General features: G+C 36.7%; 1 protein-coding gene and 2 non-coding genes across 11 annotated transcripts in view; 1 reads left to right on the top strand and 2 right to left on the bottom strand.

Moving 5' to 3' along the window:
• The window catches only part of LOC126760511 (cAMP-specific 3',5'-cyclic phosphodiesterase), a 535,699-nt gene that overhangs the window by 67,779 nt on the left and 450,015 nt on the right, over nt 1–17,905 (bottom strand). For all 9 annotated transcript variants that reach the window (XM_050476199.1, XM_050476191.1, XM_050476192.1 and 6 more), the window contains one exon: nt 11,979–12,155. In XM_050476199.1, coding sequence (XP_050332156.1) covers nt 11,979–12,155 — 177 coding nt within the window. The remainder of the gene's footprint in view (nt 1–11,978; nt 12,156–17,905) is intronic.
• Trnap-ugg (transfer RNA proline (anticodon UGG)) lies at nt 3,425–3,496 on the bottom strand. Its single transcript has one exon. It is a non-coding gene; the product is annotated as a tRNA-Pro (tRNA).
• Trnaa-agc (transfer RNA alanine (anticodon AGC)) lies at nt 3,911–3,983 on the top strand. The gene has a single exon. It is a non-coding gene; the product is annotated as a tRNA-Ala (tRNA).

Here is a 17,905-nt window from a genome sequence, read left to right as displayed (position 1 = left end):
GAATACTTGAGGCAAATCTGCTTAAAAGCTCGAGCTGACGCATACTACTTTGAAGCCATGTCGGTGGCGTATAGAAACAAATACATATATACATACATATATACAAATATGCATATGCAGATTGTGACGATTACGTATGTAAGTGTGCTTGTTTATGTCACTTGGCATACACTGCTGTGGCAAATACCATCAACAACACCGAAATGAGGTTAAAAACGATGTCAAATGTCGCTGCATCAATTGTCAAGTCGAGAGTGTTTGAAGGAGCCTGCAAGCATGCTACATATGAAAGAGAATTATGTAGACACATAGGTACGTAGCCATGGCAACACAGCGCACCTAAAAACCTTTGTAGTACTAGAAGCTATATAGCAGGTGTTGGCCCCCGGAGAGATGGATTGCTGTGGATATCACGGCGTTGCAGCGCCACGCTCACATTGTTGGCATCGTTGACGAGGACACCAGCGAAGCCACAGACACCGAAGCGTCTATGCGATGACGCTCGTTTCTGTTGGCATTCTGATTCTGTTTGTGGCAGTGCCAGTCTCGAACCTGTGGGCGCTGACGTTGACGTTGACGTTCACACTGAGGTCATTTGGCTTGTGGCTTTGTCGTTAACATTTGCAGTTGCCGTCGACTCATGCCAAAAATTTCAAACACACACACACATATACACACAGATAGACAAATATCTAAACAATATGACACAGCAGATTGTGTTGGCAACAACAACAGCAACAAAAAGTGTGGCAGTCACGTAAAAAGCAACATAAAATAATCGCATTGTGCGCCTTTATTAAGGAGACTCAGTAAGCGAGAAGAAGAAGAAGAAGAGAAAAAAGTGCGAAAATAATGCGCTTAAATGTGTGTGTGTGTGTGCGTTTATTGTGCACACATGCTTAAAGGTAATGCCGAAGTGTAGTTATAAATATGTTGCCATTACCCTTCAGGTACAGTGCTGGGAATTACTTTTGCAGTGGGTTAAATGCATTTTCATATTAAAAGAGTAAGTAAAGAGTAAAGAGTAGTAACGTCGATCTGAATTTTATTAAAAACAACGCTAGAGATTCTTTTGGTGGGAAGAGCTAGGCATGAATATCCAAATTAAGTTCTGTCGTTGATTGCTGAGCCTCTGTGGCTCTGCTATAGTTGGAATATTACGGAAATTTGATCTGAATTCAAATATTGAACTTGTGAAACGATTTTATTTTGCTCGAAATTTTATGTTTCCAATGAAAACACGGCTACGGAAACCTTAAAACCTCTGCTAATGATGATAAAACCGAAAAGATTAAAGAACAGAGGAACGCAACACCACTTATGGATCGACTCAGCCCATTTTTGTTTAATATTTTAAGCACGAATCGTGTCATTGCAAGTCTCGTACCAAAATACCTGAAAACCGACGTCAAGGAGAGGTCGCAAAAGCGATAGTACAGTATAGCTGAGGATTCTAACGGGTTTTTCAATAGGGAAAAAAGTATACTGATACGAACGACGCCATATTTTTTCCGCTCTTTTGCTATTTCTCTTCAGTGAGGTTTGCCATTTTATCATGGAAAAATATACGATCCAAAAATGAGTCGAAATTATTAAAATTTACTACTGAAATTCGGAGTCAGTGACCTCAATTTCAAGAGCGCTACGTTCAATGGTCATCATAAACGTCCTGTCAGATCAACAATTTGAATTACAGGCACAGTACAAAATGATCCCGTACCAGTGAGACAAAGAAATGTCCGTAGTGAGAATGATGCTGCCACTAGCGCATTAATTGAGGAAGACCCAAATCAGCCTCTCACATGCCGTTCTAAAGCGTTGGGCATTTCTGTGATTTCGTCGTGGCGAATTTTGCGAAAATATCTTGGCCTACATCCTTACAAGATCAAATTGATACAAGAACTAGAGCCGCTTGACCACCAGAATTGTCATATGTACGTGAACTGGGCTGAGCAACAACTTGAAAATGATCAGGATTTTCATCTTAAGCGTTGAGGCTCATTTCAGGATGAATGGCTTCGTCAATCCACACGTACTCCCTGAGTTACCATAGCATCCCGGAAAAATTAAGGTTTGGTGTGGTTTATGGGCCGGAGGCGTCAGTGGGCCGTACTTCTTCCGTGATGATCAAGACCGGCACGTTACTGTGAATGGGAATCGCTACCGCCCAATGATAACCGAATATTTTTGGCCCGTATTTAATGATATGGCCTTGGACAATTTGTGGTTCAACAGGACGGCGTTACAAGCCACACAGCGAATGTCACAATCGACTTATTGGAAACCAAGTTTGGTAAACGTGTTATCTCACGAAATGGTCCAGTCAATTGGCCGAATTTGACGCCATTAGACTATTTTCTGTGTGCCTGCGTCAAGTCTATGATCTACCGTACGAATTGCAGCAGTACCGGCTGAGTTATGCTTGAAAACCGTCGAAAATGGGGTCAGCGTCTGGACTTCTGTCAACGAGTTCCAAACATAATGGCATCCTACGTACTTTCACAGTAATAAAGAACTACATTGATGTCCCATCCACCCGTTTTTGTTTAACTTAAAAAAATACTTTTGTAGTGCCCTACTGAAAAACTCTTTATTTGATAATTGATGTTATGTAAGCTATTTTCAGTAACATATATCTGAGACGAATATTTTTCAGCAGCTCACTACTTCCAGCCGAGCTCTGCATCGCTTTGAAAGCATTTGTGTCTTGCAGGGTATTTTCGTACAACGCATACCGATGCAAGTATATTTATTTACCTTGTAATAGGGTAGTTTCTATTTTATTTAATGCAAAGGGATTGCGCGCCAAAATCCGACAATGGGATTATGCACATTAGGCTACAGACCCCTTGCAAGCGCGGCCGAGTTTGTGCGAATTGCCTTATAATTTCGGTATATATTATATGTACCCACTTCCACATAATGACAGAAATGAATTCTTTCACTGAAGATTTCTACTTTATACATATATATGTATATATGTATATGTGTATGAATATCGTCATTTAGCAGCAAACTCACAATTGAAAATTCTTATGCATTTCGTTTGGTTCCAAAAAGGGCGTTATGCAATTAGGGGCAAAGCAGTGGAAACGAATTTCTTCGCTGACTTGGCGAATATACATGAGTAAGCGATTTTTGTTGTGAAAAAGGGATACATACATATATAGTAAGTGTAGATGACTGGGTATGTGAAATTTATTAGAAAACACATAGAACATATTTTGCAATATTTAAAGTAAATATGAGCATATATAGTATAACTTTAAGAAATATTCAAAATATCTGAAAGCAACTATTTTTGGATCAATTATGCAAAAAAAAATTTGAAACAAATAATTTTAATGTCTCAAATTAAACGATAGTGGAGCAACAAAGAAAAATAATACTAATTTCTCTGTACATAACCCCAAAAAAACTGTGTGGGCTCAACCGGGATTTGAACCCGGGACCTCTCGCACCCAAAGCGAGAATCATACCCCTAGACCATTGAGCCGCATACCATTATCTTAGTGTTGGCGACACTTCACAGCGAAAAAGTAAACGGTCACACCTAAAAACCAATGTCCACAACAACGCTTTTGAGCCACAAGAAATGCTTGGCAAGCATTATTAAGCAGCGCGCCAGCAGCTTGCATAAGCAATGAGCTCGTTTCGAGACCAGTTCGATACCGCATGCTTTAAACTCGCTGACATAGTTTTAAGCCATAAGTCAGAAGCCAGTCATTGTAGCTTAATGGTTTTATCGCTTACGCTGTTTGCCCTCATTTGCTTTGGGTGTTGCATTTCTTAGTTTTCAGTGTCGTTCGAATAGTTTTTTAATAGTTGATTCGTTTTTTATTGTTTCACTTTGAGCTTTGTTTACCTTTATGGTCTTTTTCAACTTTTAATATGTGATTGATGTTAAGTTGGGGATGTAGCTCAGATGGTAGAGCGCTCGCTTAGCATGTGAGAGGTACGGGGATCGATGCCCCGCATCTCCAAGATCATTCCTTTTGAAGGATTTTCGGTTTCTCGATAAATAACTGTTGGGCTTTGAAGCATAAAACGGATATCTGAAGTGGTTACCAGATGATTGTTTTAAGAAGTTAGTGTAGAGTTGCACATTTTTCGTGGTTTTTAAGATACATATTTGCTTTTCTTGAGACGTATGGTTTTCATCACAACATTTTTTACAACAATTTTGATCTAGAAAGAGCAAGCGCAAGATATTGAAATTCAGTCTTATAATATATTGATTGATTTTCTAGTTGACAGAATTTTATAATGGGAAAAAGATTGTAAAATGTGCAGAGCACTTTATGAGGTGAATTTTTTTCAAATATAAAATTGTTGTTGTAACTTATTTTCCTTGTAGAAAATGTTGAAATGAAGTGTTGGAAAATTTAACAGTTGGATTTACAGCAATCAAGGCAGTAACTTCGTGTCGCATATTGGCCAGAAGTGTAAGTGGTAAGCAGAGCCGCAGTAGAAATGCTGCTTGGTGGCGACACACGCCCGCAGAATGGAGCTGACAGATCGTGAAGACTGAAGGAGATGTGTAGAGCAAAGCATAAGGGAAACAATGAAGTATCGCTTGTGCGCTTGTCCCGCCTTGGCTGCGCTGTAAGCACCTGGGGCCTTCACTGTATGATACACTGGAAGAGGTATGGTGGTAAGGCCACAGAGTCTGTTAGAATTCGCGCCAAGCGCAGGCATCTTAATGGATCACCACTCCTCGTGTACTCAACAACTGAACTCGATATGGTATCGCAAAGGACCAAAACTGGTCTATGTTGGGCTATGTAGATTAACCTAATCCAACCTAAGCAAATGTGACGACATTGTTTTCGCTTCTTTTCTCTACTAAAAAAAGAGTCGTCAAAAATATGCCAAAAGTTTCTTAAGTGGAAGTTTGACATTTGTTTAGTGACTTGTTCTACACTCTGGTGCCAAAATTATTCTAAACCCACCAAAATATCTATCTTTTCTTATTTAAAAGAGGCAAAAAATAAAAGTTTTTTTCTCAAATGGCTTCATAAGGTCGAAATAAATCAAAGCGATTGAAATAAAGTATATTCTTGGCATTACTTCGTCATGTTCAGAAACGGAGTCAGTATAATTTTATATGTATGTACTTCTAAGCTGCATAAGGGCACGTTATCCCGTAAAGTGGGTGCCTAGTTCAAAAAGAATTATCGAAATCCTCCTAGGCGGAATATTTTAAAACTTTTTGACTATTTTTTGGTATCCTCAAATATCTGCCATATTACATGTTATTCACCAATCTCTGCGTACAAAATTACTATATTGCATTTTAGAAAAATGCTGCCATAAACATTGGCTTTTAAAGTTTACTGACAAGCAAATTGCAAGCCATAAATTATGTTCGGACAAATTTCAGCGTCAAGAGAAACATAAAAATGTTGAAGAAAGCGGAATACATAAGTTAATGCATTTATGTGTGCATATATATATAGCAAAATATGTATGTGTCATGTCATTCGAGTAAACGGACATTTTAAACTTTTAAGAGTCATTATAAATGCATGACATTTTATTGAGCAGACAGTTGAGCGTCAACAGCGCAGAGCATCGACATTTTGCTCTGTGGCAGCTGTGCGGGTGTGAGATACTTAAAAAAACATATAAAAAAATTGATTACCATGCAAAAACAAAATTTTGCTCTGTGTGAGTGCCTTTAAATGCATTTTCGATTTTAAGTGCATTTTCTTTCTAATGAACTTGCATATAGCATCTGGTAGTTCTATCTTGTTTCACTCATTTATTGCTTGTGATCGTCAACCGTCTGCATTGGCGTTTGCAATTTGCCAGATGTTCGGGTAGGTTTCGAAAACACTTTTGCTTTTTGGTCATAAAATCAATTATAAGATTGGCTGCTTCTGTAAATAAACAAACTCAAATAGCGTCTCTAGTGGAATCAAGTGTAAACAATTGAAATTGCTCCGACGTAAGCAGACAATTTATTCAGTTTATTGCTCACGGTATAGACACATGGTGCAGAATTGGTCGCTCATTATGGATAATGAAAAATACTTGTATTATTGTGAGCAAAAGACAATATTTTAAATGGATTTTGTAGGGGACTTTCCGCAGTTTCCTCACCCACCTGTGGATCCGCCCTTGTACTCAGGCAAGTATTGCTGAGGACCGCAGCTTATCGACTTCGTGACGTTCTCAAGAATTGAGACTGTCTTATGCCACAACCTGCCGGATTTTCAGAAAGTATTTGTACTTGTATCCATATAAAATCGTTCTCACTCAAGAACTGAAGCCATTGGACCACTGTAAACGTCGTGAACTTGAAAACGCTAACGACTTTTTCAAGAAAATCATCTTCTCCAACTAGGCTCACTGTCATCTGAGTTTTGCGGTAAATAAACAAAAGTGACGATTATGGTGCGAAGAAAATTCACAAATTATTCATGAACAATCATTACATTTTCCTAAATTGACAGTTTGGTGTGTTTTTTGGTTTGGTGGTTGGTGACACCCTCACTGTCTATGGAGAGCGGTATAGATCAATGATAATCACCCTTTTAAGACCGCAATTGGAGGAAGTTGATATGGAAAACATCTCGTTCCAACAAGATGTGGCTACCTAAGAACATCCGTTTGTTGGCGAGCTATTATAAACTGTCTCGGATGAGAGGCTGTTGTTCACTCAGCTAAAACCGGTTTCTACGCCAGTAAACAAGAAGAAAAGAAGCCATGGAGGCCATTTGAATGATGTTATAACCAGAAGTTAATTATGTTCAATGTTGTATTTGTATTTTCTTAACAATTAGTGTATTTTTTGAAAATATATCATATCACTCTTACTGGAAAACTATTGGAGTAAAATCGTAAAATTATCTACGATTTTACGATCCTTTACGACAGGTTGTGAATTGAACATATACTTACATTACAATTTAGAGGCGTGTGCTTAAATCCCAAATAATATAATCATCAGTTTTATACTTGAATAGACTATGTAAAGCACAAGGTTAATGCCGTTTTAAACAGCTTCCTACTTTAGGCATTCAAAAAACTATATGCATTAAATAGGAAATGTAAATCTTTCGACTAATTGACGCAATTAATGAAGGTTGAAGAGCCCTAAACTTGCAACTTTTCTACCTAGTAACAACTACAACCCAATACAACTCACAGTTACTACATTCATATAAGTGTTGTTGTAAATTGAGGTCAAGCTTGACTGTTTACCAGCAAACCGATTGCACATTTATTTCCGTCGGATATTGAAGCTAAAGAGATAAATACAAATATACTTCTACGATATGCAGGCGTGTGTATAACTTTGCTTAATGCTTATCTCAGTATCAGTTATCTATACTCAGTGAGTATGACCTACAACTGCTAAACACATTTGTTAGTGGCGTTCAGTGTTGCCGTGTTCACTTTAATACAGTTCAATTTGCCAGTGGATTACAATGTGGTTTCCCAGAACGCTTGTATACCTGCCAAACTTTAGCTTGCAACAACACATTTGCATTAAATATAAGCTTGCAAATATTGCCCAATTAGTACAAGTGCTGACACACATACACAAATTAAGTAAAAGCAAGGGAGTCGGTTGAGTTGCACAAACCGCATTGACAAATGTGAAGACGACAATTTATGCATGTGTATGTGCATATACGTGTTTAAATATTGGTTGTTGCTAACAGAGCGTTTGCGCTGTAAAGTTACCCAGGAGGAGAGTTAAACTGACTATTTGGCCTAAAATTTTTCTCAACAAATAGAGTTCTTAGATGACTTATCTGATTGCGTACATAATCGTAAAGAAAGAAAAAAAGTTGCACTGAAACTATAGTATCCTTCCCAAAGAAAAACAATCCTTGGTTTTGATCGGTTAGTTTCTATGAAACTATGGTATAGGCTATTAGCTATGAATATACGTTATGAATATCTCTTCAAGTGAAAAAGTTTTCCATAAAAGGACTTGATTCCGACTGTCGCTTTGGATGACGGGGATATATAACAGTGGTTCGATATCAGCGGTTCTAAACAGTGATCAGCTTTTTGACATGAAATAGACGTGTCCAAAATTTGGGATTGATATCTGGAACATTAAGGAACTAGGTTGTGCATATACAGACAGACAATAAGACAAACATCCAGACATGATTAAACCGACACCTCCTAATGCTTATAATTTATATACTATATATACAAACATATATATATTATAGGGAATCTCACGTTTTCTTCTAGGTATAAAAACTGACCTAACCGCACCAAATTTGTTCCAGTTCGTGCTCCTAGGTGTGCCCTTAATATCACGCTAAAACGTCTGAATTCAATCTAAAAAAGAAACGTTCGCTTGAGCAGTATTTGGCTTGTTTTCTTGAGTACGGTTTGAGTGCGGAAAAATGGTGTAAATTAGTTCCAAAGAATGGAGTCAAGTGTAGAAGTTCTTACTTGCGGAAAGTTCCCTGAGCGCCATTAACTTGGGAGTGGCTAGAAACGATTCTTATCATCTGGGTAGCCGAAAAAGCGAGCTAAAAGTGAGAAGGTGAAACATCCCTTCCCAGTGTTGTGCGCTGGATTTGGGATCCGCCTCGTAAAAGCCTTACCGATGAAAGGAAGATAACAGCCTGCTGTTGTAAACTTGGCTATAACCACGTAAGCGGTTTCCAAACTATGAACGTGGTGGTCCCAAGCCCAGACAATCTCTCGCCTTTTTGTTAATTGCTTTGATTTATTTACTACGACATAATTTCCTATGGCCGTCTGATCATAGCAAAACTATTAAGCTGACAAGCTAGCAAGGAAGGCGACCCTCCTGCCAATATTATCAGATTGGTAATTGGCTTAGACCTTTATTTTCTTTACGTGGGTTAACACTGGATGGCTCTATAAGACTCAGAGTAGACTGCAAGAGGTCTAGTGGATTAATTGTTCTGAAAGTGTATATTGTTGTTGATGTCAAAATTACATGTGGTGCAGCTTCAAACTTTGCAAGAAGCCAACTGTGAACGCTTTGAGAATCATTGACACTTTAAGCTGAATTATCCAGCCCTCGGAAGACTAATATCGAAATATCTTGGATATCATATCTGCTGTCATTCGGGTAAATGGTTGAAAACGAATGAAATGGTTTACAACTAACCAAGTGTGATTCTCATCGCGGGGATCGACCGCAATATCTAAACTAACTTAATTTAAGTTCTGTATTAGAACTAGGAAAGTTGATTGAAAAAAATTTATTGAACCAATCGTTAGAATTCTTTAAAAACTTCCGAAATAGGCTCCTTCTGCGTCGATGCAGCGCTGCCAGTGCGATTTCCAAGCATTGAAGGCGTCACGGAAGGTATTCTCCGGAATAGCCTTGAGAGTCGAGGTGCATACAGCTTAGTTCCCCTCTGTCTTCTCAACATTCTTGCCTTTCATCGGCAAGGAAACAAAAAAAGTCCCGGGGGGCCACATCTGGGCTGTAGGGCGGCTGCGAAAGAGTTGAGAGGCCGGTCTTGGTTAGATAGCTGTTCACAAGAAAGGCGGTGTGAGCCGGGACGTTGTCGTGGTGCAACTCACAATCGACTGCGATATTTTGTCGGACCCGATTGACCCTTCGTTTGAGTCTCTTGGGAACTTCCACATAAAACTTGGCGTTGACGGTTTGTCCAGGAGGAACAAATTCATGGTTGGCGATGCCTTTGGTGTCAAAAAAGACAATGAGCATCGTTTTCACTTTGGATTTGCTCATTCATCAGCGACCTCTTCCCGGCCCTCCAAAAAGGCCTGGTGCCACCGAAACACACCACTTCTTGCTATATCAACATCTGGGTAAGCCTGCTTGAGCACATCAAACGTCTCTGTCGCAGATTTACTGAGTTTCATACAGAATTCAATCGCGTACCTCTACTCTACTACACCACTTACAGAAACACGTTGTGCGAAAATATTTGTTTTGACTTTCCAGGTGCTAGGTCGTTAGATAGGAATGCCCTCTACCGAACCCAGTCAGTGCGCGCACGCTTCGAAGTATAGTCGCGGCGGAAGAAAATCAGTGCTATTACTTTCCGGACAAACACTGTATGTGTTTATATATTCACATAAAATTTAAATTCAGCCGAGGTCGTAGACTACTCCGGGAAGAGCTGCGTGAAGTTTGTCCAAAACCAGTTGTTCTTTACCGGATTAAATGCTGTGTGCAAACTGATTTTGCGAAATCGTCATGTGACCTATCGTGGGATTGTGACAACTATTGCATGAATGTTTGGAACAAATTTTTTCACGTTGGATCCCACTCTATTTTTCAATCGCTCAACAAAAGGCTCGTACCGATTGGTCGAGAGAAATGTTAAGAAATAAGAAAGCGGTGTGCGAAACACGTCTGTGAAATCGTGACATAAGATGATAGAGCAGTCGACTTTTTGCGTGTATCTAGATTAGTCGAATTCAACAAAAATTGTTCGCATACGAAGAATTTTTAAGCAAATGGTTGCATGTTTTCGAGAAAAAACTGGACAAGGTCAACCATACTACTAAATCAAAGTAGAACAGTAATCTCTGAGTATTTTATAAACAATTGTTTGTCTTTGAAGAAATCAGGAAAACCAATCACGATAATGCTAGCTTTCACACATCAACTGAAACAACTGTATGCAGTACAACCTAAAATGCAAAATAACGTATCATCAAAAAATTCGAAATTGAGTATCTTATTGATTACGATTCACTACTTCAAATTACATTCATATTATGACATTTGTCCAACATTTTCAGGTTCTGCGCTCAAATATAAACCCGTTTTAACCAATATTAAAATTTTTTTTTCACTCATGTTCCATTTTATTTCGTGTTTCATTCACGCCACTGTAAATTTTCGAAAATGTTGTTACGTTATTTTGCATTTCAGGTGACGTTATGTTCTTTAATACCGAAATATATGTAAAAAGTAATCTTCGTATATAATAATTATTTCATCATTTCTGAAATAAAACTTAATATGATTACAGTCTCTGATGTATAACCAAAAATTAAACTTAATTGAACTAATTTAAAGTAAATATAATAAGTTTAGTTAGTTATAGAAAATACATTAAAGAAAATATAATCAAATCAAGTAACATTAAATAATGCAACAATGTCATGTTCGACGAGCAGAGATGGTATTCCAAAGATGAACAATTCTCAAGTGAATTAGTAATGATTACAATGAAAAATGCCAAGCAAATTAGATGACCGAAGAGAAAAGTATGGAAATTGAATAGTACAAAAGCTGTTGCAGGCGAAGGCGAAAAAGTGCAAAGAAGAAAATGGCAAAATCACAGCGAATAGTTGGAGAAAATCGTAAGTGAGATGCAGAGAGGAAACAATTTTGCGACATTTACATAAAATATGCAACTCCAATGGAAACACAAATAAAAAAACAGAAAAACTAAAATAAAAAGGGAGAAAATGAGATGACTGTTGCCACCAAAGGTATGCGTAATTGTATTTCATAAGCGGCTTAAGGATAATGGAAATTAAAACGGAACTGTGTGATGGAAAATTTCAATATAAAAGTTAAGTATATATGTGTAGTATGTATTTCAAATGCATATAAATGGATTGTTTGCGATGTGAATTGTGGTTAGGCTCTCGATAGTGGATAGAAAAAATAGCAATATTCATAGTAATAATAATAATAATAATACGGTAAATATTTCAATTCAAACTAAGTGGGTATTTAATAAATATGGAATTATAAACATGTAAGCACACATGTAATTCAAAAGTAATTATGTGCGCATTGCAATTAATGCAAGTAATTATGAAACTAAATTTAAATGAAAATGATGGGCATTTAGTGCTTTTGTGGTTTTCATTTACATCGAAAAAAGCATGTGTGGGCTTAAAAATGTGAACGTGTTGAAAATAAAATATTTGCTTTGGTTGTTTTTTGCACTCGATTGTAAAACCAATTAGTTCTCACTACTTAGTGTACTATTTTAAATAATATATGTAAGTATGGAATTTGGACATACCTTTCACTTGCAATGCTTGAGTTGCGTGACATCGACTTTGGCGACATCTCAAAGTCGGAATCCGAGCGATACAAGAACGATTCGCGACGTTGTGGAAGATTTTGCAGTACCAAGCCGGCGCTTGGTGAGCCGCCTTCAAGCGGTGATCTAGCGCCTTGGCCATTTTCTACATCGAAGCTGTGGAGGAGAAGAGAAAGATAAATCATTAGAGAGATAAAAAGTATGGAAAATAGGTTTTTTTTATTTTTATAATTTTTTTTTATTATTTTATTGTTAGAGCAGCGAATTTTGAAATTAAAAAAAATATATATGGAATTCTAAAATGTAATTTTTTGAATATAGGGAATTAAAATATCGAAAAATATGTCTTGTAATTAAATAATTTTTTTTTAATTTGATTTTTAATCTCAAAGTCAGAACCAAAAATTAAAAAATATATGTGTATATGTATGAAATTAAATTAATTTTTAAGCACCTAAATTTTAAAATTTGATTTTTAATCCCAAAATTAGAACCAAAAGCTAAACAAAATGTTTTTGGATTAAATTAGTTTTTAAGCGCAAAAAATTTTAAATTTGAGTTTAAATCTCAATATCAGAACTAAAATAAAAAAAAAAAATATTTTTTGAAATTAAAATAATTTTTAAACTCGAAAAATTTAAGATTTTAATTTTTAATCGCAAAATCAAAACCTAAAACTAAAAAAAATATGTTTTGGAATTAAATTAATTTTTCAACCCAAAAAATAAATTTAAATATGACTTTTAATTTCAAAATTAGATCCAAAAACTAAAAAAAATATGTATTGAAATTAAATAAAATTTTAAACGCGAAAAATTTAAAATTTGATTTTTAATCTTAGAATCAGAACCAAAAATAAAAATAAATAAAATTGGACTTTTACTCTGAAAATCCAAACCAAATATTAAAACAAGAACGTATTGGAATTAAGTTATTTTTAAACGCGAAAAATTCAAAATTTTATTTTTAAACCGAAAATCTGTATATTCAGTTTAATAATTGGAGTAGCAAGTATAAAAAAGTACTTGCAACATGTTGCAATAGTATAGAAATGAATTATATACAATAAAAATTTGATACAAATTAAAAATATATTAACAATTATAATAATATTTTATTTTTTTTTAGCATAAACAGATATTCACTTGCAGATTCATTGAAGAAAACGCACAAGTCAGCAGCAAAGCAAAGCGCTGCAATTTTTGTTTAACATTCTGTATTAATATCCCTGCATTACATGCATGTTTTTGTTGTATTTACCTACCATGTAAACGGGGGTAAATTTTACTTTTTTAACTTTCAACTTGCCGCAGCAGTTTAAATATGGCGCTGTGTGCATATGTTGCTCATACGCCTCGGCATATACCTTAGTGGCTCATTATAAATTGCCAGCAACCGACCGAATACAGCACTGATGGCGTTTTGGCTTTTTGTTTACAAACAAACTTTGCTTTTAGCTGGAAGCATTTTGTCAGTTTGCTTAAGTTTTTTTTTCAACAGTTTTAAAGTTAAATTTTTAATTATTATATTTTTCCACTGGTTGCTGTGTGTTCATCTTTGAATACATAAATACATACATATATGTATGTGTGAGTGAACTTTGTTGTATTTGTCACATATCATTAACTGAGAAAGCGTTTTTTGGGCAGACATTTTTGTTTTTATGATAAATTATATAAGCTAAGTATATAAATCAGTGGATATTAAATCGGCGCAATCTCATTGCTTTTTAACATTATTTATTGCAAGTAACTTACCATATATTGTAAGATACTTACATAAATAATGTCAAAAATCGAAGTTTTAATCTATTATATGCAGAAACGTTAAGGTGATTAGCTTGAATGGTTTGCTTGAGATTATTTTGAAATTTACATAAAAAACATGGTATCAATTTTTGCTTGATGACTTTGAGTATTAAACAAATGTGAGTGATGCTGAATCGTTTCACTGCGTGACTGTCCACAAATAGATCGGTGATTTAAAATCGGATGGCACACCGGATGTTTTATCAAGCCTGTATATAGGTCTGGTAAAAATATATAAATTATTTTTCCAATAGATGGCTTTAGAAATCTGTACCTCCCGAATACCATTCAATAATAGAGATTAGATTTCATACTAAAAAAAAACTTTTTCTCCATTTCTTTGATAAATCCGGATACTCTACCAGCTAATCAGAGACAATTTGGGTCTCATTGATTCCTTTGTGGTAATTATTTATCAAAGATGCACCAATACACTATCGAAAATATCCGTAAAGTAATGGAAGTTGCAAAGTCTGACCGTCATGTATCTCATAGATCAAAAAGCGATGCATTTTTGAAGTACACGGTTACTGTTAATGAAATGTGGGACACGTAAGACAACGGCCGTGGTCGAATTACGATGGCGCAAATGTTGACCAAATCAGGATTGGGGTTCGGGAAGGTTATGCTATGTGTTTAGTGGGATTGACGGACAATCATTTACACTAAGCTACTCCTTTATGGCCAAACTTCTAATTGGGACTTTCGTTTGAAAACAGTTGGACCGTCAGAAGGAAGCAATCGCCTAGAAAGTGTTAGTTTTGGACCATAGGGAGAAATTATATTTTTTAAAAACCACGCTAGGCCATAGGCCAGGAGATTGATTGGGAGGTTCCTATGCTTCCACATTATGTCTGTTACTGTCATTGGTGAATGATTTTCCTGGTGGCAAATTCACTACCAGAGACGCTTATGAAAACCAGGGGACCCAATTTTTTGTCAATGGAGACGGAGGTTTTAATGAGAGTGGAGTGGATCGGAATATTTTAAATAAAAAAAAAATTAATTTAATGGGTTTATTTATTGTGGACCTTTTATACAGGTGTAATCTTCAAAGCAATTTCCAAAAATTTTAATTTGACGTACAAAACGATTTTCAAAGCTATATATGTGATACTAGATGACCACTCCATGCTTTACTTTACATAGAAGGTACCACCAAAACCATCTATATGATTTCTAGTGAGCCCCCACCCTTAAAAGAAACGTATACAAATTGGCAACTGAGGAACTATTCGTTATTGAGATATAGCATGTGAAGCAACTTGTGTTAGTTTACAAGAATTAGATCAAAAAGCATTTCGTGTGTTAATAAAGTATTGATTTTTGGGGGAAAAATACTGTTGAATGTAGGTTTTGTACCAGAGAAATCAAGAAAGGAGATTTGATATATTGGAAAGAGGGAAAATAAGCACCGAGGACGGTGAAGGCAGTGGGCGCCCTAAGGAGGCGAAAGCTCAAGCGTGGAAAGACGAAAAAGTCGGCTGGCAAGGTTATGGCATCTGTCTTTTGGGATGTACGTGGTATAATATTCATCGACTGATTACTGAGCCAGTTGCCATCCATTGTACTGCGTATTGGTGCAGTTATATTCTCCCATTCCCAATATTTAGGTATTGTATTATTTTTAAGGAACGATCAGTTTGATCACTGCAGTTATTCTGCTGTTTTAGCTAGTTTTCGGACTTCGTTTAATTCTGACATTGAGGCAACTACTTATACCATACCATACACTTATGTACATATATCATGTTCCTTGTATTGGTTTCCTACTTTTTCATATACCTTTACTGTTTTTTTCATAACCTTCATTATTTAGGTTCTAAATCGTTTTCAGGCCCAAGCTTATGCCCCTATAATCTATCGAAAATCTGGGTACTTACGCAGTAGTGTAGTCGATGAGAATTATTTTTGAGTAACGATTGAAACCGGACCACAATTTCGATTCCGTGATTATCTAGACTATCTATTGATTAAACTCAGCGACTAAGGTAATGAAAATTTTTGCAAAAAACTATTCTTTTCTTCATCTTTTTATTAAGAGATGAAAAAACTAAAAATAACTGATTTTCATAGAGCTTTTATAGATGAATTACAGGGTCCTGCACTCGAGTAGCAATTAAAAAAGCCACAAATTCGGTTTGGAAAATTGTTTTTATTTATTTTAAAGTACAAAATGTGTGAAAATAATCATAAATTCAGGACCAATTCACTTTTGCTCGATATGACCACCTTTTGCCTTAACTATGGCCTTGAGACGGTCAAAAACGAATCGCAAGCTGCCCGAATGTGACTTGCCGGTATTTTGGCCCACTCACGGATAATGGCTTTCTTCAGCATCTCGAGACTGGTGTGTTTTTTACTTCGGACCTTGCTCTCCAAAATGGCTCAGAGAGAATAATCCATTGGATTCGCATCTGGTGAATTCGAGAGCCATTGTATGGTCGTAATGAAGTTCGGAACGTTGTTTTTCAGCCATTCTTGGTTCACTCGCGCTTTGTGAGATGGTGCTGAGTCTTGTTGAAACGTCCATGGTTTGCGACCGAAATGTTTGTTTGCCCACGGCTTCAAAGCAGCCTCCAGAACACTTTCCCGATAATATGTCGCATTTACTTTGACGCCAGGCTCGATGAAAACAATTGGAGAGCGCCCATCGGCGGTGACAGCGGCCCAAACCATTATTTGTGTCGGGTGCTGCCTCCTGGTGACCAACCGATGACTTAGATTCTCGTATGAACGGTCGGTCAAGTAAACCCTATCGTTTTGAGAGTTTACGAATTGCTCAATTGGAAAAATTTTTTCATCAGAAAACACAATGTTCGGAATTTGACCGCTTTCGGCCAAGCGAAGTAACTGCTTCGCTCTCTCAAGTCTTACTTGTTGCTGCTTCGGTGTGAGATCATGGGCCTTTTGGAACTTGTAAGGCTTCACCTTGAGCTCATTTTTCAATATGCGTCGGATGCTGCGGTCGGATATTTTCAGTTCTTTAGCCATTTGATTGGCACTTCGTCGTGGATTTCGCTCAAGTCGCTTCTTCACTTTCCGAACCATCTCACGTGACGTTGCAATCTTTTGATGATCACCTGCATGGCGTTTTGCGATGCTACCAGTATCATTGTAACGAGTTATGGTGGGATAAACAAAAACTTTAGTCACATTAAGGTGTTTGAGTTCACGAACAATTGCTGGCTGTGATTTTCTAGCTAAATATACAGCAATCACACTATTACGTTTGAATTCCATCGCTGATCACTTTTTTTTGCGTTCACTTTTGGCAAAACGCTTTTGTACACTTGTGAACAATACTCCGAACTGTCATTCAGCAAATTTATAAACAGCTGATTCCAGTGCGACAGCTGCGCGAACGGTCTGAAGTTGGTCTGAACGGTTAAGTTGGTTCGAGTGCCGGACCCTGTATAGGTGTATAACATACTAGTATAATTTTTATAAAATTCATCGCCTTAAACAGAAAGTTAGATTTTTTTGATAAGTGTCAAAGGTAAGCATTTTAAATAGGTGTATGATAAGCACCTTCAACCAAAACTAAAACGAAAAAAAAAAAAAATAGCAGCCGACAGGCGCTCCCTTCTTCGCAAGCTGCCTTGGTTGTGTGTGCACACAGAGCATACATAATAAATTAATTAATTTCACTTTTGACAGTGAAGCCCTGATGAGCCAACTGGGTCGCCTGCCGACTGTGATGCCCTAAAGTTGGCCATTTCAGCAGCAATCAAGTTGCTTGGTCACCGTTTGGTAGCGCAGCTTTGCTTTGCAACGTATTTGCTGCATTCCACCACTTCCACCCACCACCCACACGCCAGCTACATACCATCCACTAAAGCTTGTTGCTTTGGTTTCATGCGCAAGATAAAAGAAAAATATTTGCACATATAATTAGGCGCAGCAAGTCAGCTGCTGGCCTTTTAGGCGCTCAAACCCAAAACATCAACTTTAATTAATTTATTTCAAGTTTATTTTTATTATAAAATTTGCATTAAATATGCTAAAATTAGCGTTTATATTTTAGATTAGAATTTTTCTCGTTGCTCGCTATTAATTTATTTATTTATCACTTACGCCTAAATGCACACGTGGGCT

This window comes from Bactrocera neohumeralis, chromosome 5, assembly GCF_024586455.1.
Source record: "Bactrocera neohumeralis isolate Rockhampton chromosome 5, APGP_CSIRO_Bneo_wtdbg2-racon-allhic-juicebox.fasta_v2, whole genome shotgun sequence".
Taxonomy (NCBI): Eukaryota; Metazoa; Arthropoda; class Insecta; order Diptera; family Tephritidae; genus Bactrocera; species Bactrocera neohumeralis.
This window is presented reverse-complemented; position numbering and strand designations above follow the sequence as displayed.